This window comes from Mercenaria mercenaria, chromosome 19 (assembly GCF_021730395.1).
Source record: "Mercenaria mercenaria strain notata chromosome 19, MADL_Memer_1, whole genome shotgun sequence".
NCBI lineage: Eukaryota > Metazoa > Mollusca > Bivalvia > Venerida > Veneridae > Mercenaria > Mercenaria mercenaria.
The window spans coordinates 43,559,181-43,586,471 of NC_069379.1; the positions used below are offsets into that span (position 1 = coordinate 43,559,181).

Genomic DNA, 27,291 nt, shown 5'->3' on the forward strand with positions numbered 1-27,291 from the left:
ATGTCCTATATTTTCGTCTGCACACAGCAAAAAAAGAAAAGAATAATAATAAACGGCTTCACAAATTAAATTTTTGCACAAATTGACCCTTCAGTAATTTTAAATGAGTAAAGAAATCTTGTAACTCTGATAATGTCCTTTCTTTTGTTTTATACCTCCAGTTTCGTTATTTGCAAAGTATCAACAAATACTGAGGCATTTTCATATTAACCTGTGGTTGTGTAAGTATTAATATCATAGAATAAAAGTTAGTGTTAATTAAAACATGTATAAATTCAAATTGACAAAAAAAAAAAATCGAGCATTTTTATCTAAATTCAATTTAAGGGCTAACCCATAATATTGACATGGTTCTACACTCGTATAATAGCAATAAATTTTATAACATTAAAAGCTATGATTTGCCCTAATTTACCCTAATTATTATTTCAAAACATGTGGGTCTTTGTGTTTTTGGGGATGGCAGACGATAATTTTCGCTAGTTACCAGACGACAGCGATAACAAAAAGTATTCGTAAAGGGGAAACAGCTGTTCAATTTTCGTTTGGTATAAACTCTCCCATCTGTCATCAAAACGCGCGTAAACAAAGTTTACACATTTTTCGGTAGCTACACAAAGAGCCTTATCATGGACCCCCTGGCCCCTTTTAGCAAGTCATGCGTGTTTAACTTTACACACATTTCGACTCTTCCGAACTTCCTCCGTTTTTGAAATATTCCCATGTGAATATTCCCTTTTTATACAAACTTTGTATTTTTATTCCCATTGTTAAAGTGTGTTTCAGAAATTGAATAGAAATTTAAACCCTTACGTCCGCCCTTTTAAACCTTGAAGCTATGGGTGACCCCGATTAAATTTTTGTCGTTTTTAAACCAACACTATCATCCTTAATCTATTATAAACTTGTTAAACTTTACAAATTACTTTATATAGAGTATACCAGGTACATTGTATATAAGAAAATGAAACATGTTTATATATAATGTGTAACAAGCATCCGGTTTATCAGAGGGTGTACTTAAAAGGAGCCGTGCTAAATGCATTATCGATGACGCAACGTAAACAAAAAAGAAAAATGATATTTTAACGACTATGGGTAACTATTATACGCGTTAATTTGCATATTTATTTTGATGAATGCCATATTACAGAATTTTGAAAAAATCAATATGATTCCATTCCCAAGCTATTTACAAATCATTGACGCAGCTTTTATGGCTTGGCCGTATATTGGGTTCTGAATAATTAATAATAGCCAATATTTGTAATAGAATGTCTATAAACAATCTGTTGAATTACTTTCAGTTATTGTTCCACGCTGAAAAAAAAATGTTTTCACAGAGAGCCATAGCACTCAATGTCGAATATTTTAGCAGATAAAACAGAGAAATGCACGGCTGGAAAGAGAACTGGCTAAAATTTAAACAAAGGCTATCACCAAAGAAACAAAATTTTTAAAAAAGGAAGGAAACTATTGAACAAAATGCAGATAAAATAGAAATTCATCCTGACGAATTCATCATAACAATATAAATGTCACTTTTCATCAAAATCGGCGGAGATATGAAAGTCTCATTACAACCTGTTCATTGTAGAGGTTAATAAGCTAAGATATTTATTGCCAGTTTCATCATCACATGTTCATCAAAACAGCAAGCCGACCGGGCTTATCAGCAGTTGATCATGTTATGATAAGGATTTATTATGATATACCTGCAACGAAGCTTATCACTATCCAAGATGATTGATAAGGCGTAATTTGCACAGACATTAAATCATCTTACATGATATCTTATCTCCCGCATTATATAACAATTATCTTTCAGATTTATTTTTAAGAACCCAAAATACATAAGTAATTACCCCCTTGTTTTTTTTATGATTTTCAGTTTCATCTGGTTATACTAATTGTATGTCAAACAGAATTTATCCTATCCGAAGACTAGTTCAGTGTCTTCCGTGAAAATATTGTGTGTCTTTATTGATCTGTGGGAAGCATTTGTATCTGTATGACATTGGTTGCCCTGGAACTCAAGTACTGTATGCGCCATTAATTCTACTTCTACAGAAATGTTCTTGTTATTCTGTCTATTTCTGGTTGTTCAATATATTGATGTAGAACCATATTAATTCAAGAGATGTATGATTTATTCTATTTCCTGAAAACAAGGATGCCAAATAACTACTTAGATACAGGGACAAAGTTCATAAATATCAGAAAATTTCAAAGAAATATTTTTATGTCTGCTATTAAAAACAAATATGCAATGCAAACATCATGCACTCGTCACCTTGCAGTCATTAATTGAAGAACAAAATTTATTTTTACTTTCGCTATCAGTAAAATTCTTTGATAAGATTCCTTATTACAGGAGAATTGGCGGAACTTTAAAACGCATTCTTGTAGTGCGTATTAATATTCCCAGTGTGTATTTTTTTGTGTTCCTGTTGTATGTAAAATCTGGCGTGTAATTCGTGACGACAAGCTTAACAGGGGCTTATCAGTAGCATGCATCTTGTTAATTTTAGTGCTACTGGGTATTAGAATGTTGGAAGGCTCAGGTTACACGCAGTGGTGGTTATATGCTAAAAGAATGCCGGGGGAAATGTGTAAGTTTTTATTTCCCCAAAGTATTTACGGAGATTAGCGGCTACTGTTTTTATGTGCAAATTCTCATTTTTGCTGGATTTAAGATAAATTTTCTTTTATAAATACAACATTATATGTAACATTGGTTGTGACTACCAACACATAATCCTTTAAGTAAACAACCAAGTTGATTTCTTAAATACAGAAAACATATGCATTTCTACTGTAAATAACTTTCTCTTTAACTACATAAAATACATCTGATCAGCTGATCATTAAATAAAGATGTTCAAATCCGTGTTTAACGCATTACACCTGACGAAAATGTTTGAATATATTTTAAACTACAGAGTTGCACATCAAAAGTCACAAATACAACAGATATGAGAAAAAAAAGAGTATATGTGTCTAACAGTGGGAAAATAAAAAAAAGAACTACTTAAAATTGAAATTAAAATTAAAATAAAAAAAAAAACATGTACATACCATCACCAGCAACCATGTTTGTAGAATCTAAGTGAGTTTAGCACACTAATATATAGCACTGGTGCCCAACAGTAAATAAATATAGAACACTTATTATAATATTATATACACGAGTAACGTATATATAATAAATAGCACACACGTTTAGTAAAAAACTGTTTATAAATTTTTATCTTTATTTTTTTTTTTCGTGTGATATATAAAGTCTCTTTTTTTTGTTAATATAGAAACACAACAACGTCACAGGTTTTACAACATCAACCGATCACGACACCTAAAATTCCTTCTTGTGTCTAGAATTCTACGAGTTTCCAATATTTATACGCCGAGGTCTTGCGCTATTCTGATGTCTGTGTTTTTCTCACGTTACACAGAAGCTAGGCGCGAGAGTGCGAATGCAAATCCATTATGAAGTTAATGAGCGCTTGGAACGCTCCGATGAATCTGTCAATAGGTGAACAAAAGAATGGCTCAGATGAACACCCCCGCGGGTGTGAAATGGAATGACCCGCTGCAGACGAAAACGGAATAATAGATTTCATTTTTTAAAATTTGATCAAATGGTTTCATTTCTTTTGTTAAAGAATTTTGAAGTCGTGTTAGTAAAGAAGGAGAAGTGTGTAAATTATTCAACGTGTACCCGTTTAAACTAACCACATAAAAAACTCTACACCATGCCGTTTAAACCACATTTTAACTGATAAAAAAAAATCCAGATTTTATCTAAATAGGATAAAAACTAACTTTCTACAATTTTGATACATTTGAGTAAACATACGTTGAATGACTATTGTAAATTTTCTACTGACTGAAGTTTAATATTTTGAAACAAACTTCAAATAAAGTTTTCATGTTTAACCCTATCATCGGACACTTATACATTTGTACATCTCTTTTTAACTTTTTTTTCATTACATTTCATTAAAATATTTATGTTTGTTACCTGACTTAAGTGCGTTATTTGCTTAAGTTTTTGCTTTTTTTTAAGCAATTAACGTACTCAAGACAATTAGTAAATTTAAGTATTTTCGTGAAATCGGGGCCAGAAGTCTATTTTAAGGGAGAAAATTAAAACATTGGGTATGCATCTATATTTATCTTCTTGACAAATTGTAAGTAACAAGATTTAAAACGTACAATATGTGGATAAATCTCATTTAAAGCTATATTTCATTTATTCTGGAACATTAATTTTATTACATAATACTAGGTAATATAACGTATTATCTCCCTTTATATCTGAAATGCTGACTTATCCAGCTGTATATGACTACTGAAGATAATCATTTTATGTTCTGTACATAGATGAGACTAAAATGAAGATATAGATTATACAATTGGCGGAGGGACAAAGATTTTAAATATGATTTTAAGATTTTTGACCCCAGGGCTTAACAGATGTTTTTGAATGGTCACTGTAATTGATATTATCTCCACATGCAAAGTTCATGATATTTAAAGCAAATAATCAAACAAAGAGGAGAAATACTTCAAAGCAACTTGCAACCTGGCTCTCTCAATATAAAATTTATTTTATGCAATCTTTTAAAATTTCATATATTTATAGCAAAAAGAAAATAAACTGGATAGCAGTAACATATTAATCAACAGTTTGCCGCCAAAACAATGTACTGGCTTAATTTCAAGTTCGAAGAGTAGAATTAAATTTTCTTTTTCTTTTTCTTTTTTTTTCTGCTAAATTTAAGTGATCATCATTTAAGAAACGAAAAGGTTTCCGTCTGAAGTATTTCTGCGCCGTAAACTAAGTATGTGAGTAAAGAGAAAATAGTGCGTGCGCATATATATATGAACTAATAGCTCTAACTGAAAAAAAAAAATAATAAAAAATGTGAAAAATAAAGTGGCCACTGAAAAAAGAATAAATGAAAATTAATGAATTGAGGTGCTGACTGACACTGAAAAATAAATACAAAAACGTGAATTAAAGTGATTTAGATATTCTTAAAAAACCACGACGTCGATCTTTTCCTCTTACCGTGTTTTGCGGGATCACGTTCTAAAAATAAATAAGAAAACAGTAAATTTCATCAAAGAGCACTATTTACGGTACAAATATAGTAAAATGGGTAGTCCGGTTAAGTGTAAGAATATCAGAAAAGATGGGCTTGTCTGCCGAACCAAAAATATGAACTGGAATTTATCACAAGTCACATATTTTCCTTTTCCATCAAAATACACCTTCATGAGAGGAAAGTCCGCTTTATGTTCTATAAAGTATGCAATATTTAATATTTGAGCCGCACCATGAGAAAACCAACATAGTGCGTTTGCGAACAGCGTGTCCGCTAATGGTTTCTCTAATTGCAATAGGCTTTGGAAGCGAACAGGATGGATCCTGACCAGACTGTGCGGATGCTGGTCGCAAACGCACTATGTTGGTTTTCTCATGGCGCGACTCATATAATGAAGTTAACATTGAACGATACAGGGCTTTAAATCTGGATTGTGTATATTAAGCCATGTGTTGTATACATGAAACAAACCTCACATTTAAACATTACGTTCAAGTTGTATGAACTATAACCATTAATTATGCCAAAATTCTTCGTTTCTTTTTCAACAACTGGCATACCCTAAGACTACTCTTGAAAACGATATGCTGTTACTCAGTTCGGAACAACGTACCGTCGTAGGTAAAGAAACCAGAGAAATACAGATTCAATGGTTATCTAAACATTAAAACCGAAATGGACGAATATTAGTTCTGTTATAATCCATTTAATAGCGCCACATCTTTCTAACCACACTAACAACAGCACAATTTGACTGATGCCGATTTAACAACTTCCAACCTTGCAGTCTTCGTCTGAAAGCGCATTAGTTTTGACTAAATATCGCTTATTTTGTTGCAAAAAGTTGTCTTCCGCCACATGGGGACTCAGGCTAACATTTTAACACACATTGTTACTTATTTCTGAATCTTACAACTGTTACAATATAACATCTCAGACCTTACGTATACAGTCAGCGGATCATGCACCAAGATTCGTAAACGCCCTGCCTCCCGCCACACACACAAGTAGCGGGCCCGAGCCCCACTGGTTTGTTAGAATATGCCAGTGAGCGACTAAGTGATAGAAAGCGGTTTCTTCATAACTGGACATAAATTAATTTGTTTAAACTTAAATAGATTTAAACAGATGTTATAAAGACTAAAGGAAGGAATGCATTCAACTACTTTTACATAAGACCGAAAACTATACAGCTGATCATAAATACAAAACAATCATGCTGTTATAACAGATCTAGCCAAATATGTAAATATTTAAGAGCTAACATGTCTGTTACAAATCACTGCAGTTGAATAAATGAAAATTGATTTTCATTTTCTGTGTGCACGGAACATTCTGTACAAAAAGAAGTTCTCTTCCACCAGACACATGATCACGTGATATGAAATACTTATATATTTACTGTACTAATTCTGTATGACGATGTTCTATGTACAAATCTTTAATAAAAATTCTGTCCTTTTCTGACATCCAGGCAATACACTAAAGCTTGTCAAACAAAAGAATTGTCCAAATCGGATATTCTGTAATCAAACTGGTACAAAGGGGAATTCGTTCTCGTCCAAACAAAGGATAAACAGAATGAAAAGAAATAATCAGTGTTATCAGAATTGTCAATAAGCTTCAGTTCGTGGCAGAATTGATTCTGTAAACAAAATCAATGTGTACAGCATTTTTTAATTGAACTGTGAAATATTGGGCGAAATATCGATCCATCCGAACCTGATGTCATCACCTCGCACACGCCAGGCGCTTGTTGTCTATTTGAATATCGTTGACTTATATTGTCTACATGGCGTGCGACTGATGTTGATCACACTTATCAGACCACGTGACAATGGACACCTGCCGTATACGACAATGATACATAATATTGAACAATTTTGAAATTAGCCCATGATGAACAATTATTGCGGACGTGTTGACAATTCGCACTGTAATAATCATCTTTCTAAAAAAGGACCGAAGTAATCCGTGTGAATCACTATCTTTCAAAATGGCCTATGATTTTTAATTTGGATAGCAAATCATTGTACGATTTAGACAGAGCCACCTGTAACAACTGTGCAGCATTGTTAAGGCGACAAAGTCAATAAAATTAATATGAGCCGCGCCATGAGAAAACCAACATAATGGGTTTGCGACCAGCATGGATCCAGACCAGCCTGCGCATCCGCGCAGTCTGGTCAGGATCCGTGCTGTTCGCTAACAGTTTCTCCAGTTCCAATAGGCTTTAAAAGCGATTAGCGGATGCGCAGGCTGGTCTGGATCCATGCTTGTCGCAAACCCACTATGTCTGCATTAAGAAGCATCTACCAGTCTTACTTCTTTTACGTCTTATTAGGATGAAAGCTTTAAACTTACTTGAAACCCCATTTAGTACGCTTACTGAAAAAAGCGCCAGTGTCATATAAGAATGTGTCTTCGTGACCACAGAGGGACTCGAACCCCTGACCCTCGGGTGGAGCTACCAGCAGACAATCCACTCACCATGTATCAGTTATCGATATAGACTCATTGCCAAGAAGTGAAGATTGGGAGATACTTATTACTAGTTTTAAGAATATTTGTTTGCATTCTGTACATTCTAAGTGGAAAAACATAACAAACAAAGCCATTTTCGGTAGAAAAAAATTTGCGACAAATTAGCTTTTATTTTGAATGTTGCCCGGCATATAAAAACGTATATAATAGTAGATCAATATAACATAGGCAGTTGTCTTAAAAGACAGTCTGAGATCAACTTATTTCTGTCTAATTCATCTTGTATCCTGAACAAATCAATAACCAGATCATTTAAAAAGGAAGTGTGCCAGTTTCTTTGGATCTTTATTTTAAGTTTACCGTTACAAATTTGCTGTAAAAAGTTAACAAATTACATTTTCAATCTTCTGTAAATAATCCCTAATTACTAAATCAAATTTAGGAGAAACTTGATTCTATTTACACAGCATTCCCTAGTTGTGAAAAAGAGAACACCATGACAGATGGCACTCGGCTAGAATTCCGAAGTTCTCCGACAACCGCGTGTTAGGAAATACCGTTACTTCGTTACGCACCTGTCCCATAATTCTTTCATCTATTCTTCCGGTCAACGGGGCCAGCTGTCGCTTTAACGGTTAAAACGTCGTATTTCCTAAGGTCAAATTTTAAGGGCTAAAGAAAAACGTCGGAATTCATTAAGTCGGACTTGATTGTCTATAATTCGTTTTTTTTTTTCACATCTTTCCAGCTGGCAGTTCTTTTTTGAAAAATAAGTCGACATATTTTCCAGTAAGATCTATTTTCATTTTGTTGTTCTAAAAATGGCAAAGGAATGGCTAATTTTCTAAAGACACTATAAAATGAATGTAATGAGAGAGCAATAACGGCGCTATGTATCAATTTGATGTCCAAGAATAAAGATTCACAATGACCAGGCGGCGTTTCCAGGCGCGCGCGCACGCGCCACATCAGTTTCACAAATGGTAGTCGCGTGTACTAATTAAAATGTTTAATAAACCAAGGATAAAGGACGAAAACCCTACAAGTCCATTACTAAGCTAATAGGATCAGTACCGTTCCAAAGCAATATGGATGCTAATTTACAGAAAACGGCTCTATGCCAACAGGGGCAATTAACTCTCTATTGATTTTTTTCTTCTTAAAATAAACAGTTCGTGGACGGTGTCCAGTTTGTCAAGGCACTCCTGGACGGGATCAAAACACCAGTGTATCATAACTCAATAAACCGGATAACGTCCTTTGACAGATTAATACGGGTGACATCTCACTGACCGCCATGAATCTGTGATCTCTGCCTTTGTCCACGATGACAGGAACTTGAACCGTAGACTTACATACAGGCCTGTCTAGTGTCGTCTGGTAAAGTAACCATTTGTCATAATTTGGTACAAATGTAGTAACAGAAAATGAAGTTTTTAAATGATTAGCTTAACACTGAAATTTCGTTTGTTCGGATTTCGTAAATTTTATCTGCTTTACACGAACATCCGGCCTAATTTGGAGAAACTCCTGTTAAAACTGATACCTCTTTTTAAGTTGCTAACTATGTCAGAACTTTTATATACATTATCAGCCCTAATACAGAAGTTCGAGTTGTAGAGTACCTCATTTTTAATCCTATAATGCACTGGGAGGCAATATATTCAAACTGAAGTATGTTTGATAATATTTTTTTTTATTACAGCATAATGTTAATATGTGTTTTTTGTTTTTAGACATGTCTTTATAAATCTTTAATATACATATATAATTTAGATTAGGATAAGCACAAACCGTGATTATACTGAACATATTTTACCTGGTACTTGTCTTTGATAAATAGAATCTACATAATTTTCATACTACGGGAAAGTCGATAAGAACGTAGACAATGATACCACAGATACTAATGTAACAAAAAGAGTTCATATGGATACAAAGAGGCTTAAATTACACGCAAGGAGATTACCTGTAGAAGCGACTAATTTATTCCCAAGACAATAAATGAACCCGAAGCATAATAAAATGGAACAAAGAATACCATATGGTCGCATTTTTTAATAACCAGGTATCGTTTTAAAACTGTTTCATTCATATGTGTACCGAACCTCAGTTGGGTTATGAAAGATACAGGACCGTAAAATTAACATGGTGCATTATTCACTTTGAAATTTATGATGCAATTAGTAAAAAAAATGTGTAATAACTAAATATTGCAAGAACGTGAAATCGAGGCCGGCTGTCTTGAAAACAAATGCAAGTGATTTTTAACAACAGTATGTGACTTTGGCAAATTTAAAGCTAGACAATTTTATTTATAGCCAAACCTGCTTTAAAAGCCTACATGTAGACAAAGGCGACCAGACTTCAAAAATCTCAAGTTTGAGTATTTTTGCCGTGTATCTTTACCTGTCATTATTGCCTACTTTAAGTACCCTCAAAAGAAGATTGTTTTAACAGGCAGGTTTATTCTCGACATAGTCCAGAGGAATTATAACGGTATATTCAACATCATCATCAATTTGTTTTCTTTTCGTGGGTTTGAAGTCAAACAGACATACTTTTAAGTCATATGGCGAGGCCCTCACTTTTGATGGGTGGGGGGGGGGGGGGGCGGGGGGGGGGGGGGGGGGGGGGGGGGGGAAAGAGACCTTGGGTACCCATCTAGGCAATATTTCAGTCACGGTCTAGTACATATGGTTAGAACCACGACCTTCCGGAAACCAGCTGGATCGTTTTATTTTTTAAACGAAATAATTTCATTTCCAAAGCCCGGTTTCGAACCAAGGCAGTGAGCAGTAACAGGACATAACCACTCAGTCACGGGGGTCAAATGTTAAAAAAAAAATCTCCTAAGAAACAGGATACCGGAATAAGCAGGCTGGCTCGCTATACATGTCCAGTATTTTAAAATATCTTACTGGAAATATCGTTGTAGGATGCTGCGGGGACAATTTACATCTCAAGTCTGGAAACCGTCTTAAAATACTACCAGCTGTCTTCGAGAGACGAATACATATATTTCCTGGTCCAATTTGTTTGCAAAATTTACGAAATTGCCTTTATAATCGGAAAACCGTCAAAAGTCACGACTTGAACAGTCTTTATCTGGGGAAAATTATTGCTATGTAAAATATTTGTTCTGATCCAACTCTGGAGAGAAGTTTAGAAAAGATCACGCATTTCCGCCTAGACCTGTTTTTCGGACAAGTGTGCACGGGTAGCCTAACAAAAAGAACGCCGAACTGCCACGATAGAGACCATGCGCTCGAGCTCCGTGCACGTTATACATTCCTCCATGGCAGTTTAGAATGAAATATTTGTAAACTCGAATCCCCTTTGTCTAAATCTCGAGTGAAACCTCACACTTATTTGTATTTTAGACTTTGCTTATGAAACGCAACGCCTAACCGAGGACTGAACCAAAGAATTGGCTCAAGAGGAAAATGTTTTTCAACAAGGGTTTTTTAGTTGAATTTTAAGTTACCGTAACCCGCACTTTTAATCGCAAGCGAAAATGCTCAAGTTGTTACGGACAGTATCATGGCTCTATGTGGTATATATATCTGAACAAAGAGCATGCCTCGTGAACATAAACAAACCGAACCCCCCGAGGATTCCGACTATTTATAATTTCAAGACTGAAGCATAAATAATGAACGAAAATTTGGCGTATCATTAAATACCAGGTGGAAAAACTTACATGGGATTTCCACAGGGGTTTGTGGTCGAGAAAATTAGATTTTGTATTCGCACAATCGGGCATACTAATCTGAATAATGTATTGAAATGTGACATTACGGAATCTACTGCATGTTCAATTTTTATTCATACTTTTTATGCAATTACACTTTGATATTAATGTACAGTTTTATTAATATTGTCCTTGTATATGCATTTTATAAAGTATTCTATTATTTTATACTTACTGAAGGTATACTGGTACACGCACTATGCATATGGGCTTTCTTCGGGCCTCATTGGCCGGGTGACAGATGTGCAGGCTGATCATGATCTACACTGGTCCAAAGGCAGAACAAATCATGTCCAGCATGGTAAGGTTTAACAGTAGGAACAAGCCATTTGATTTGCATTGCGTAGGCAATAGGCATACACAAGACAAATAAATTATGTGATATACGCGTTATGTAGTTTCTACATAAGATATCATTTCAACGCCAGAGATCACGGATGGACAGGACATGCGGAAAAAGTTATTTTAGAATAAAAATGATGAAAATACTGTACACAATTCCTGTTTTCTTAATGGAAGTATGAAAGATTTTAAGGTCTATTTTTCCTGATACTGCGACCAACTGATACATACAAATAATAACAAGTGTAGCTAAATTCTGACAGTTACAAAGACAAATGTTAATGCTAACGTGAGATTATCGAATCTTCTGTCGTGGTTGAGAAAGCGGTTACTGCTTGAGTTGATAAGATGAATTGGATTCTTTATTCATAATTTCTTTATTCCAAGAGTCAATCAAAGCTATCAACACCGTCATCACCACTATCATCAATATCATCATCATCATCATCATCACCACCACCACAACCCCATCATCAACAACATCATCCTTATATTCATCACTATCACAACAACAACCATCATCATCATCAACATCGTCATCACCAACACACAACAAACATTATCATCATCATTATCATCAGCACCACAGTCATCATCATTATCATCATCATAATCGTGGGGAGCAGCAATTAAAAGTTGCAAAGTTGCAAATAAAAACCTTTTCTTTTTGACACAAGTCCCTATATACTGCAACAGTCAATAATTTTGAGGGGTAGAATAATCAATGACGGAACACAAGGGGTGGGGGTGGGGTGCGATTTTAGTCGTATATTTCATTCAGCTGTTAGAAGGCAACGTACAGGGCTGTCATCAAAAAAAAAAATGTCAGGCTGTCGTGAAAAACAAAACACTTGTACCGACTGTCGGACTGTCGTAAAAATACTCTCGAGCAGTCGTAAAAAGACCGTCAGACTATCGTACACTGACTGTACCACACTGTTACAGGTGTACTCTTAAAACCAGGAGATATTTTCCTATGCTTTGTTTGTTTGGTTTAACGTCAAACCGACACAATTACAGGTCATATGGCGACTTTCCAGCTTTGATCCAGGTGCTCCTCCGTGAACGTTTTCATCACGAGCGGACACCTGGGTAGAACCACCGACCTTCCGTAAGCCAGCTGGATGGCTTCTTCACAAGAAGAATTCAATGCTCCGAGTAAGGCTCGAACCAACATCAATGAGGGACAAGTGATTCAAAGCACTCGGCCAGAGAGGTCCCTAATTTCTTATGAATACATTATATGAATATCAAAAAAAGTCACTTGAACAGGGGAATTCTACACCACAAATACTTTTAACATTTTCTTTCCCGATTTTCAAAAAAAAAAACAAAAAAAAAAACAACCAAAAACGAAAACTTTTGTATTTCTATCTTTACAAATGTGGTCATTTTTTTTAAAGGGAGATAATTATTATATATATCGAATACCATTTTCAAAGATGGGAACAAACACATGTTTTTTTAAATTAAATTTTAATGAATATGTAGTTAAACACTAGCGTTGAACATATGCTCTCAGCTGCATTCAAATCGTGTTTTAAATTATTTAGTCATCCGATGAATGGTACACGACAGAATATAATGAACGACGGCGAGCGTCTGATTTAGCATACATTATTTACAATTCTTTTTTTTTTTTCTTGAATAGCATTGGACAATAGATCTGAACATGTAGGAATCGTTAATTGAACATTTTTTTACCACAGTGTCAGAATTAATCCATGAGACATCATCGATTTGTTCGCGTGTGACAAAGTATTTTTTTCCAATTCGGATCAATTTTATTGTTTAGCTGTTCGATTATGTGTAATTATGTACCTAATGCAACTTTGCTTTATTGTCGTTGTCGTCACGAAGGTATCACTGTCAGTGATCAAATAATTCCATTTCACTAGGTACGTCAATGATTCATCTTATTTAGCTATTCTTTTGAAAATTTCTATTTTACCATGGTTACAATTAGGTTTAAGATTGATATGATACTGGGCGCGTGCCAGGCACGCGACAAAGATTTACATCAGAGCGTTTTATTGATATTGAGTTACCTGATTACCTGGGCGCTCATTGATCTGTGAAGCGTATCTTAAAATAGACACAATGGAGGACAGGGCGAGTCTATTTCTTTACTACATGGACAGGTGCGCTTCAAAATCTGTGACAGGTGAAAAATATGAGAAAAGGATTTCTATATTTGTTTAAATTTTAACAAGTATCTGGTGTTGATTGTTCCCGATATGGTGTTAAACACAGTGTACATCTGTCGACCTATTTTTGTTAATTTTTTTCGGTGTTTCAATGGTATATGTGATGTTTAACAATGTCTCTCTGTAGGCATTACCAAATATTACATGAAACTTATATATAACTATTAAGTCTGGGATAAATATAGTTGTCGCGCCACTTAATACAACACACGGTTAAGTACAGAGTGGTGAAATCACATAACAGGAAATGAATTTATACATACTGTCCCTGGGATTTATAGAAAATATAGGGTTCAAATTTATGTTATAATGCTTTTAGTATCTTTTTAATTTAGGATGATATACTTTGCCTTGCATAATGTCAATTTATTTAGTAAAGCTTTATTACAAAATGAAGAATTTTTTTACAGGTTTCATATGATTATACTGACTGACTGACTGATCTGATAACTACTTAATATGTGCTGACTATGCAAGTTACATGTCATCAGGGATGACAAAAAAAATAGTCCGCAGGAATGATCTCCGCCCCTTTTATTCAACGTGACTCACCCTTTATCATTAACGAATCTCTGCAACAACAGAGGAATTCTAACAAGAATCAATACGCCTGGAAACCATTTTTATTATGCACGTTAATTGCATGGAATTTTTATGCATTAGGCTCACGCATGTTAGAATTCCTTCTTTCACAACGTTGCACTCAACATCACAATTTTTTTTTGCATTAGAAACGGACGCACTTTCGGTCTAAATTAAAATCTTTTTTTTAGTTTCTCCGTCACCTACCCACAAATATTGTCCTTACGCAAAACATTTTACCATAATATTATATATCAAAATGGTGTGTGATCATATCAAACTGACATACACATGCACTAAAATTTTGTTTTTTTATTTTGAATTCAAACTCGTTATATAATCAATTACAGATGCATTCATTACTAAGATAGTACGTAGATGGAAATGTGGTTTTTTGCTCAATGCACTGATGTGTGTCGATCTTTTAACACTATAACATGCACATGTAAAGTGTTGAACAAAATGAAAAAAATCCAAATTTTCAAATACTTGCCGACGCTTTAAAAGGGAAAGGGGCTGTTATCTTTTTTTCTTTTCTTATCTTGCCAACCTCTAAGGTCTTACTTAATCATTATAAAAAAGTCACAGAAATATCAAGTGTACGCACTTGAAAAAAATCAGCTTGAAAATGATAAAGGTATAAATATTTCATTTTTTTTTTATCAAAAATGGCGGTACAAAAATAATCAAACTGCGCATACACATGCACTAAAATGTCTGCCTCCATGGTTACTTATTTTCTTGAATTTCAAACTGCCATAGTTATCATATAAAATCAATTTATAGTTATGCAATTCATCACCTTAATAATACGTAAAACAAAGTAGATGGAAATGTGGATTTTTTTCTGCTTCATATGGCGCTGTGTGTGTCCTGATTTCTTTTAAACTATGAACAGTTTGAAACACGATAATTATGTTGTGCAATGGCAAATGAAAAAAAAAGACCTGAAGATTTTAAATGTTGCTAGAAACGTTTAAAAGACGAAAGGGTGGTTTTTGCCTTTGTTATCTTCTTTTTCTTTTTTCTTTTTCTTTTTGTTTCAATAAAAAAAATCCCTACGATACAACGTGTACTTTTTGAAGGAAACAGCATTGTTCGGCTTTGAATGCTCAAATTTCCAGCTTTATTCGGTTTGACTTTTGTCAAAATGTATGTCAATAAATATTGAAAAAAAAATCTTAAATAAGAAGTTTAAACAAATAAGGTTGTTTCTTCCGTTCAGGTGAGGAACTAAATCAAAGGTAAGATAACACTCGATCAAAGGTTTAATCATATGAGCCGCGCCATGAGAAAACCAACATAGTGGCTTTGCGACCAGCATGAATATAGACCAGCCTGTGCATCCGCGCAGTCTGGTCAGGATCCATGCTGTTCGCTAACAGTTTCTCTAATTCCAGTAGGCTTAGAAAGCGAACAGCATGGTTCCTGACCAGACTGCGCGGATGCGCAGGCTGGTCTGGATCCATGCTGGTCGCAAAGCCACTATGTTCGTTTTCTCAAGGCGCGGCTCAATTATGATATATGCATTAATATCTAAATGGACGTTGCCGTGTTAAAGAGGATTTTACGACATTATTACTTAGTAAATAAGTTAGATAATGGATTATACCTGTTAAGGTTTATTTAGTCACCGCATGATAAATTCTACAAGGATTTTGCTCTGCGTTACCTATAAAGTGATTTGCATGATTAGATCGTTTTAATGGACACCGACAGAATTAATCACGTACTTCTAACAGGTTGTAGAATTTCTGGGAGCGATGCGCCTACGTTTATGATTGGAATTATACGATTGAAATAGAATGGCACTGGATAAGAAAATGATTTTAACTTTGTTAGCCAACTAAGCTGTAGCAGGTCAAGGTTATGTTACGAATATTGACACGGAGAGAAAATTGAGACATAAACAAGAAGATTTATATCTTATACCTATTGTTTTAATTCTTAAATGTGTGACTGTAATTTTTTTTTAATATCCGATCTGAATACTTCCGGTCTGACGGTGAACCTGCAAATACTTCCGGTCTGATGGTAAAAATGAAAATACTTCCGGGTTGAAGGTAAACATGCAGTTACTTCCTGCATGATTGTGAATATCAAAACACTTGGTATGAAGGTGAAAATGCAAATTTTGACCACAAAGATAACTTGATTTGTACGTCATTGCATGGAAACAATAAAATATACTATTGGCGCTACATGGCGGGTACTTGTAACTTAAAATGTAGACTTTCTGGATAAGTAATGCACGACTTTTCCTAATGGTTGACATTTCACACTTGGCTGAGCAATGGATACAAGGATACTGTCAAAAGGCATCCGATTACCAGTAGGGCGTCGCCATCTTGGACTCGTGCATATACATTACGAATAGCCTCTATATCTTGTCAGAATCATAATATTGAACTAATATGAATTAAGGCACTGCCTAGCATGGAGATTTATCTTTTATATATATTCACTTACAAAGAAATATTCAACGCTCAAGAAAGTGAAACTTCGCTCTTAACAGTAGTTTACATTTAGTGTCATCATACCTCTTACAGCGAATATCATACTTTGTAAAATTTACGGGAAGCCGTGACGGTGACGTCATTCAGCGTTCTCGCACTGGCTTTTAGGATTTGTTTGTTTGTTTGCACTCCACGCAGAAACTTGACGGCCTTTACACTTCTTTGCTGTTTTAAAAGTGTTTTTCAGTTGCATGTACAGTTTTCATTACGAAAAAGTAGTAAAAGAATCATGTTGGCGCAGTTTACGAATTTTTGCGACTGATTCGGGGTGCTCGGATGCTCATGCAGACAACCAGTCTGCGGTGTGTACATAAACCGGAACCGGAAAACATCGAAAGAATTGCCTCAGTATATGCAGACAACAAAGACGAATAACTATATACGGACGTTACCGTCTCGGGGATTTTCATCCCCTATTAACACTAACAATTAAATGTGCGCCTTTTTAGCCAGGAAGATTTAATTGTGTCTATACTACTGGCTTTCAAACATTCAGTTGTTCTAAAGCTTAAACTACAGTGGTACCTCAAATAATGTAACATGTGTTTATAAACAATATCAAAACGACTTATTCCCCTAGCATGGTGTACTTATAAATTTCTTAAAAGCAGACGACATTGCTTAATAGCGGACGACAGAAACTATTCTGAGGCGTAGTTCCACAATTCCAAGCGACTGCTTTGTGTGTATACCTACGGAATGTTCACAGCAAATATCAGTAAAGTGGCTTAAAAAGCACTAAAGTACAACTGACAATAGGAATTTGGAAACTTTTGGCTCTTTATTGCAAACGAACGTCAAACAAACTTAGGTTCTGTTGACACCAGCACAAGACAGGCGAAGTTTTCATCTTGTTGCTCTTTCCATTATTCATGCAGAAGTGTTTTTTTTTACATCTACGTAAGCTGATTTGAAACGCAACACACAATTTTAATGGTTTGTTACCGCGCAGAGGCAAAGTGCTACTAAATTAAATAAAAACAGAAATCATTTCAATTTTATTTCGATCGTGAGACAGTTAAACGTTAGCAACATGCAGACCGATTTGAATATTGTCGATAGAGCATTGGGGAGCTCTGTGACAGCCAAGAGTTATGTCGGAATTCAGCACGGATCAATCATCCAACGGATTTTTAGGATAAAAAAAGACGTCTGCTGTAAATCAAGACGATTTTGTGCCTCGATTATTTGTTTGGTTGTGTTGGCTTTAACAAAGCATGGGAATCCAGTCTGTCAATCGTAAAAAAACCCTGCTTCTGCTTCTTTCTCTGACAATTTGTAATTTCCAAGACTCCATCAGCGGCAATGAACACCATAATTAACAGGGAGTATTTGTATCTTTTTTATGCAGAGAGCATAAATTTCTGACGACTTCCCAGATTAACATATTGTTTTATTCAGTTGAATTCCGGAAGAGGACTGCACAAAAAGGCTTTGGGAAAGTTCAACGCCCCTAAAACCAACCATTTTTAAAGACATATTCATATCTTTGTTTTGATGCATTTGCAGTTATATCCCTGAGTTGAAATTTCTCATTACTATGTCTAACGTAGTTTTCAGCAATTATTTTCTTTTATTTCTTTGCAAATGACACTCCTTTTTAAAGGGAGACAACTTTATTAGAATAATTTAGTATCCAGTTGTATGGGAATCTGGTCAAACGGGAAAAATGAATTGAATTGAATTGAACCGGATAGGTAGATTGTTAGAAAAAGATATTGTTCGTTCACTGATGTACTGCTTAATCTTAACCCTTAGCCTGCTGGCGGCAGATGATTCTGCCTTTGCGACCAGTGCAGACCAAGACCAGCCTGCACTTCCGTGCAGTCTGATCATGGTCTGCACTGTTCGCTATTCAGTCAGTAAATTTTCAGTAAAAAAAACCCCTTTGAATAATAAGTGGTACTGTCCAAATTGAAAGATGGACCTGTCCATTATAGAAATATAGCAGGGTAAGGGTTAAAGCGGGGATTTTCATGAAGATAGAAAATGCAAACAAACTGTGCAAATATATTAGTCTTCAACTCTTTTTTTTTTTAAACGTAGAGGTTAATTTTGATATACTAATATCGTTAAGTAATTTTATATTTGCCGCTGTAAACACTGCACAGATCATCTCAAAGGCAACTCGTCAACTCGTCCCCTGTTTTGGTCATTTCATTCAGTTGTCTTTGTTAGCGTTGTGTACTATCCTCAATGAATACATATTTTTCAGTTAAAAGCGGACAGTCGTAGGTCAAAGAGGAAGATGTCAAAATCAGTCATAAACTGCTTTTCAGAGTGTCAAAATGTATACAAGCATTTGATTGGTTGTTTCGGAGAACAATTTTGAAACTGACCAATGGTAAGGTAGCAATGTTGAGACTGGTTTCTGAGATTTGACATTGACTGCACTCAACTCAATTTTATAGACTTGGATATTAGCCAGAAATAAATAGCACTCCTTCATCCTCAAGACCTGCATTAACTATATAATCACGCAAAACACATATAAAATGAGAAATTCAAATATAGTACAACAAACAAATTTTATCACTGAACTGGAAAAATGAGAGGTTATGTGAAAGTGTATTCATACCAATAAAACCAGTATGTATAAAAAAAAAATGTTTCGTGGATAAGAAACTCGCATAACGTCACCATTTTACGACATTTAATGGTACGCGTATTTCATGAAGCTCTTGGGGATTTTATTGTCAACAGTCGCAAAATCGTTACCATGGTTACCAGAGATAACAGAAAATCAGTCATGCAAATATATGGTTTTCCAATACTTGTATTGGCTCTGTGATATAGCAATATTTTTTTTTCTAGAATATGTCTATCATTAAATATATCAAATTTCCTATTATACACACGAAAACTTAAGTTAAATTTCTCTGAGGGAATTGGAAAGGCACGTAATGAATCTTTTATTTTCAAAATGGGGTAAAGGCACCAATTCCGGCACTGCAAATGTCATTTCAAACATTTGAACAGTTCCATTTTTGCTCAAGCTGCCGCGCTGAATGCTGGGGAATTGTTTATATAACCGTTGTAGACAAAATACATCGAAAAATAAAAACATCGTTTTTTTAGGGTAAAGCTGTTGTAAGTTTGTATTACAAACGTATTTAGAAAGCAGGCTGTTGGATTTAAATATTGGTAAATATCAAACAGTGTGAAAAAGGGACAAAAACTGGTTAAAATAAGCATGTATTTATGCCCCTTTAACCACATTACATGCTTTCACATTTTCAAACATCTCATAAATTGTACTTTTGATATATGATGTGTGCAATCTATAGACCTGATCGTCAACATTTCTTTTCTTTTATAAAGACTTGTTCGTATTCTAATATATTGTTTGCTTGCTTTGGGTTAAGCATGGTTTTTGCACCAGCATTTCTCTGATGATCAATTTAAAGATGGGCAGTTAACCTGAAGAGTGTGTCTGGATTTAACTGTTTTCCGCAAGTAACTGCCAACTTCTCCGCATGAATTAGAGGTGGAGGAAGAATGATTTCAAACGCAACGTCTTTTATCAATCGTTACAGAAAACATACGCCTCGCCCGGTGGTCGAACTCATGACCCTGCCGTCCGTAGATCTATGTTCTCATTATTAAGCAAAGCTGGTGTTTTTCTGTTCTAATCGAAACTTTACTGTTTGTTGGTTCTGTAGAAATTGTTTCTTCTGCATTTGAGCCGCAACATGAGAAAACCAGCTTAGTGCATTTGCGGCCAGCATGGACCCAGACCAGCCTGCGCATCCACGCAGTCTGGTAGGGACCCATGCTGTTCGCTTTCAAAGCATATTGCAATAAGAGAAACCACTAGCGAGTAGAATGGATCCAGACCAGACTGCGCGGATGCTGGTCGCAAATGCACTTTGTTGGTTTTCTCATGGTGCAGCTCATTTAGTTTCTTATCGAATTCCAAGAAGTTTTTTCCTCGCGTGAAGCATTAATGGAACGCAGAGAAAAAAAGGAATTTCAAGACAAATTGCTCTGTCATTCATAGTTTTCAGTCCTCTCTCTCATTACAAATGAACCTTTTATGATTCTTGTACTATTATATGTTGATTTTAAGGGAAACTGTTCTATTTTATATTCGTTACAGCGATAAAACGGAGACTGTATCTAGAATTTTGGCAAATGGGAGGCAGTATTCTGAAATTTGCATGAAAAAAAAAGAAGACAAAAAAAAAAAAAGAGAACATGAAACAAAAAATATCTGTAATAAGAGAGATTATGAAAACAAATGATAAAACAGGAGAACACGGCATAACGAGCGCATTAAAATTGTTAATTGAGTTTAGCGTAATTCGAAACCATGAAAAAAAACGAGTTTCCCACTGGCATGCAAATAAACACGTGCATACTAATCGCTATAGAAAAACCGAGCTCCAAAATGACAATTTTGAAAAAAAAAAATAGTTTCAAGGTTATAAAAACTGAATTTGGAGACCAGTCTCAAAATGAAGCCTTCTCATTGGTCAATCTCATGGCTGAAGTAAGAATCAACCAATTAGATGCTAGAGTTTTGAGACTGGTCCAAAAAGTTTCAAATAACAATTTTGAAATAAATTTTGGCTCCGAGGTTATACAAAACTGAATTTGGAGACCAGTCTCAAAATGAAGCTTTCTCATTGGTCAATTTCATGGCTGAACTAAGAATCAACCAATTAGATGCTAGAATTTTGAGACTGGTTTCAAACTCAGTTAACCTTAATTGAATCATGTGCGTTTTCTTGTTGATTTGGCAACCATGATGACCTTATAATAGTATTTTGGATCCTTAAGAAGCTCTTTGTCATTTAGCTCTGTTGCCAGTCTAACGACAAGAAGTTCTTGAAAACCCCGTTTTTACTGTTTTAACCCTAGAATAAAATTTTGAGCCGCACCATGAGAAAACTAACATTTGCGACCAGATGGATCCAGACCAGCCTGCGCAGTCTGGTCAGGATCCACTCTGTTCGCTTTCAAAGTTTATAGCAATTAGAGACACGGTGGTCTGGATCCAAGCTGGTCGCAAATGCGCTATGTTGGTTTTCTCATATTGCGGCTCAAATGATGGCACTTCCATGTAAAACATATAATGAACGAATAAACAATTTGCATTTAAATTTAAAGCACAATTTTCGTGCAAAGTAATAATAATATCACAATTAACGAATCCTATCATTCTAACTACTGATTGCGAAACTATTTTCTAAAGATTCAACTCAACATTAGGCTTAATTTCATAACTTCTTGTGCAATAAAATTTTAACTGCATACCTGTTAAAAGACTGGTACATGCGGATACCTTTACACCGATGTGAATATTCTTATTCTTGCAAAATATTTTCAAAATGTATTTTCCAGAAGCATTTAAATATTTTTCACAGGTAGAAATTCTTTTAATTTCTGACTTTCATGAAATTTAAACCTCTTAATTATCTTAAACATAAGGTTTCACTCAACTAAACGGATCTGAATGAACTGGGCTGATGATTTGGAATGCAGCCCGTTACAACGATAAAATGTGAAGACATCCAAATGTCCGGAAATTAGACATTATGTATAAACAATAGTCAAAGATAAAATGAAAAGTGTACCGTTAATTTGTTTTGAAAAGAAGAACATTTCCTTCTGCAATGCGTCTAAATAACGGTGATAAAAGAAACAGCAGAAATAACTTCCGGGACTACTTTTTTCTTGAATTCTGCATCATTGTATCACTGCGCCGGTTTACTCGTAACAAAACAAGAATGTTGATTTTTTTCTTATTTTATTTTGCGAACTGTTTAAAACAGACAACAGGTGATTAAACAAAAGCCAACAGGGGAAAAATCAAGAAAATTTACAGAGAGAAAATGACTGAAAATCTGCGACTGATTATAACTCCTAATTTTGAACTCTGCAAGACGTGAACATTCGCCAGACCGCATGTTTCTTTTAATTATTCACTGAATAATTGCAACAGTTTCGGCGGAGATGTCTTATTGAAAATGATTTGAGGTAGAAACGAGTATGACATGTCATTAGAAAAAAAAAACAACAACAACACTACTTTAACCTGTATTCGCGATCTTCGGGTAAGATTAGGTTAAATAAAAGTAAAAATGGTCAAATTGAAATTATCGTCATTCTTTTACCAAAACTAAATATTAACTCTTTGCTGACTACTTTTATCGGACTTTCAAGGAATTACTACATTTTTTTTCTTCACTGATTACATCCTAGTTTTAATACTCCATAGATAACGCTTCAATGAAACCTGAAACGCCAATATTTTTATTGACGTTCAATACTCTTATTGGGTGAGTGACGTCATTTATAACGTCAGTTCCAGGTGTCTCGTCGCGTAAAAAAATGGCTGTGACTAAATACAGAGTTGGTGCACCTGTGATATATTACAGACTCCGGTATATACCGGATTAACTAAATTTGAAAGATAATATCTTAAAGTATATATTTTGTACCTGTGATACTAACCTAACCTCTAGTCCGTATATTATGCATTGATACTCTAAATGCGTGCGGACTGCAAAAAAATGAGTTAATTTTGCCGTGACTCCAATGGATATAATTCCGGCGCAGGCGCAGAACGGCTGCACCAACTCTGCAATGAGAAATATTAAAAAAAAATCAATTTTGCCCAGGCATATTTCTCGAAGTAAAAAATCTCTTCTTTCAACAACTTTTCCTCCTTTAACGGTATATTTGTATCGCTTTCATTAAATTAAAGTATACTTATTTCTTGTTAGCTTTTGCTAAATAATGATTGTTCTTAAAGAACGCCAATTAATAGCCTGTAGTGCTTTAAATGTCCCTTTTAAACGTGATTTAACGGGAGTTCTTTATATTTATCCAAAGGTATTCTGTACAGGGATAGATACACGTACATGTTATTGGGTGGGATTTTCAACCCTAGTTACACCAACACAGACCATGGCAAAATATAATAGAGCCTTGTTATGGGTAAAATATTATAACTGCATCATATTTTTTCCCTGTAAAATATGGTTGAATTAACAAGGGAGGTAACTCACCTGCTCTGCTTTCACTGTCTGCAGGTTTGACCTGGATTGGGCGATTCATCTGGAAAAAGAAAAAAAGGAAGTTTAGTTTATACTAAAGTTATTATTGCGCGATGATGATGAGAGCTTCAAGCTTATTTGAACCACTGACCTGGAAAAAAAAAACGGTACTGGTGTCATATTAAAAGGCTTGGCCGTGACCCCAAAGGGGCTCAAACCAAAGACCCTAGATTTTAGCGTTAGATATATTAATCATTATACCACTGCTTCCCTTAAAAGAAAGTTAATGAACGATAAATCACAAGAACATGTAAAATCATGGAAAGACAGGATTCCAGCAAATGGGCTGAAACAGTCCTTGCTGATTAGTAAAAAACATAGTTGAAAAATGCAGGGCTTATCAGGTGTTAAATTGGCCCGCGATAGTTATCTTTATTTGTTATTTATTGTAGTAGATAACATCAAAACCTCCATGTCTATGCAGGGTAAAACATACAGGTAATATGTTTCTCAGTTGGAAGAGAATATCAGTTTTATGGATTACATGATTATACTTTTTTTGTATTCTAATTGTTCTTAAGTTTTAAGCTCAGCAGCATAGAATTCAAGCTTCGTATATTCAGAAGTATTTTTTTTACATGTTGACTTCAAATTTGATAATGTATTTTAAGCAGCTCTAATATCCCCTTTTACCGTTTTCTTGAAAGAAAAGTCTGCCTTATAGCGGACACGAAAGGACGGTCGGAATCGTTCGTATACGGTAAGTGGCTTCTTCGCTGGTACGGAATTGATAACGTATAATTCGATGTGTGCCAGCCTCTGAGTTCGGCACTTAACCGATTCGTGCGCTGGTTCATATACGGAAATAGCATAAGTGGAAACGGAAGTTGCCGATTGCCTTTACTGGTACTCTAAACAAAATGGCCGCTGACCTCCGATTACCTCTTACAACACATAGTGAAAGTTAGGTGCTAGGTAAAGAGTTTCATCCACGAAATATAGGTTTGATCATACACCGTGTCTTTTGGTTTCAGCCTCGTTATTCGCAGGACTAGAAAAGGCTGGTTCTTTTACGCAGGCTCCCATCAATGCCTTAATTAACACTAACCGGATGGGGCCAGGTGTTACCGGGGGGGGGGGGGGGGGGGGGGGGGCTTAACTGGAGATTCGAAAGGCTTGGTGGGAACTTGTTCTTTGCAGAATGATAAAACTTGAAAAAAGAAACACTTTTACGTTACACAAAATAATAAACTGAATCATCCCTCTTCTTCAATCCAGAGTAAGAAGTTAGATCTGACGAAGAAAAAAAATCAAACATAAAAATCCAGAACTGCTTTTACAGTCAGACAAATACATAAACAATTTATAAGTAGTTTACGTTAGGCTCCTGAAGCGAGGCACGTGTAATAGGATTACTGGTAAATCGCCTGGAAACGAATGATTGAAATTACGTGCCATCACTTTGTTGCGCACTCGTCTAAATTATTAATTGTTTTTTTTTGTAGGGAGGTGTCAAAACTGTGTCCAAATTTCATTCCCTCATGTTATTGAGGAGATGATCATTGCAGTATGAAGTGTCATGATAACTTGATTTTAAAGGGACATGCAACCAGTTGTACGCAAATAGCTTAATGTTATCTTTAAAGGGGATGACAACCGCTGAAATACAAGTAAAGAGCCCATTTTTGTAAAACGTGGTCTAATTAATAAACTGGTTATCGCTTGCCCCTTTTCGATGTTGGTTCGAGTCTCACTCGGGGCGTTGAATTCTTCATATGAGGAACCCAACCCGCTTGCTCACGGAAGGTCGGTGGTTTTACCCAGGTGCCCGCGCCAGTGATGAAAAAATGCATTGAGGGGCCTCTGATGTCTTTCTCCATCATCAAAGCTGGAAAGTTGTCAGATAACCTATAATTGTGCCGGTACGACTTGAACACCCCTTCCCCCCACTCCCACCAAAATATTATATATATAGAAAAAAAGATAAATAAACTGGCTGTGGCAGAAATTGTTGACACTTGGATTGTGCATCAATATTTTCTTGTTGCCTGACAGCATTAGGAAATGCCTGCATGATGCCAGTCCAGACAAGCCTGCTTGAAATATACACATTTTATTTTCCTTTCTTTAAATGCGAACAGATGCATGTATGCTGAGAAAATACACTCATTAATAAGTAATTAAAGTATCACGAACCCTTGAACTAATTTCGGTAGACCGTGCAAAATTGACATTTAGTCAGGTATCCAGAAATTGCGATGAAAAGGTATTTTTATATATAAAAAAAGTCTTTTAGTAGTTGCTAGGTAATACTTCGAAAACAAAATTGTAAAAAAAGTTAAATACTATATGGGTGGTTAATATAAAAGTAATAAATACAGAGTTATAATTCTTGTGTCCCGCATCTCTTTTTATTGTCCTCTATCTATATGCAAAGTTTCATTGAAATCTGTTCAGTACCAGTACCCATCCAGCGGTGGTTCTAACCAGGTGCCCGCTCGTCATGAAATAATGTACGGAGAGGTACCCGGGGTCTTCATCCACCTTAAAACTGGAAAAAGTCGCCATATAACTGTGCCGGTGCGATGTTAAACCCAACAAAATAAAAAAAATTAAACTTTTCAGTACATTTTAAGAAATGTTCCGGACAAGGAAAGTGTGACGTGAAGAACGGACTGGCGGACGAGCAGTTAGAGACAAATTTATGCTGTTTCTTTGGTGAAACTTTGTTTTTCTTTTTTTTAATTCTTTTCAACAACAAAACCGATCCATGAGCTTATTTTTGTTTAAAAAAATCAACATTTTTCCAATACCAAAATATAAAGGCAAGTGAGTACTGGCATTGCTAGTATAGCATGAATAGTTTTGCCGTCTATAAAATACAGAAAATTTAAACCCGCACAAAAGACCACCTCTGAACAAAGACCACCTCTCACCAGAGACCACCTGGCGCTGAAGACCGCTGGTTTTATTTCCTTTTTAAACATTTACAATACATTTTAACTTATGAATAACTTATGAATAAAGGCTACCTGCCGATACAAACCACTTTTTGTCTCTCCCAAAGGTGTTTTAATTAGAAAGGTTTGACTGTAAATGTAAAAACAAAAGACAAAAAAATGGTGAAAAATCTGAAATCTAAATGTTCTTGGGCACTTTAGTCTATGCCAGTTTCAAACTCTGATAAATATGGGCCCATATTTCCTTACTGGAAGTAGTTTATAAGCCTGGGAGGTGAGGAAACAGAAAAAAAATGTAAAAATGATCTTGGGCACTTGCATTTACGGCCCC

The 27,291-nt window shown here is 35.3% G+C and overlaps 1 protein-coding gene across 11 annotated transcripts in view; it reads right to left on the bottom strand.

The window, feature by feature from the left end:
* LOC123542700 (CUGBP Elav-like family member 3-B) overlaps positions 1–27,291 on the bottom strand; it is a 216,270-nt gene that overhangs the window by 34,511 nt on the left and 154,468 nt on the right. For 8 of the 11 annotated variants that reach the window (XR_006684799.2, XR_006684798.2, XM_045328659.2 and 5 more), the window contains 2 exons: positions 24,013–24,061; positions 5,075–5,095 (listed from right to left, as the gene is read on the bottom strand). Coding sequence is in view for 9 of the 11 variants with exons in the window: in XM_045328659.2 (XP_045184594.2) it covers positions 5,075–5,095; positions 24,013–24,061 (70 nt within the window). In the remaining 2 variants the exon portion in view is untranslated. The remainder of the gene's footprint in view (positions 1–5,074; positions 5,096–24,012; positions 24,062–27,291) is intronic. The other 3 variants (XM_053530899.1, XM_045328660.2, XM_045328664.2) reach the window with 1 other exon arrangement.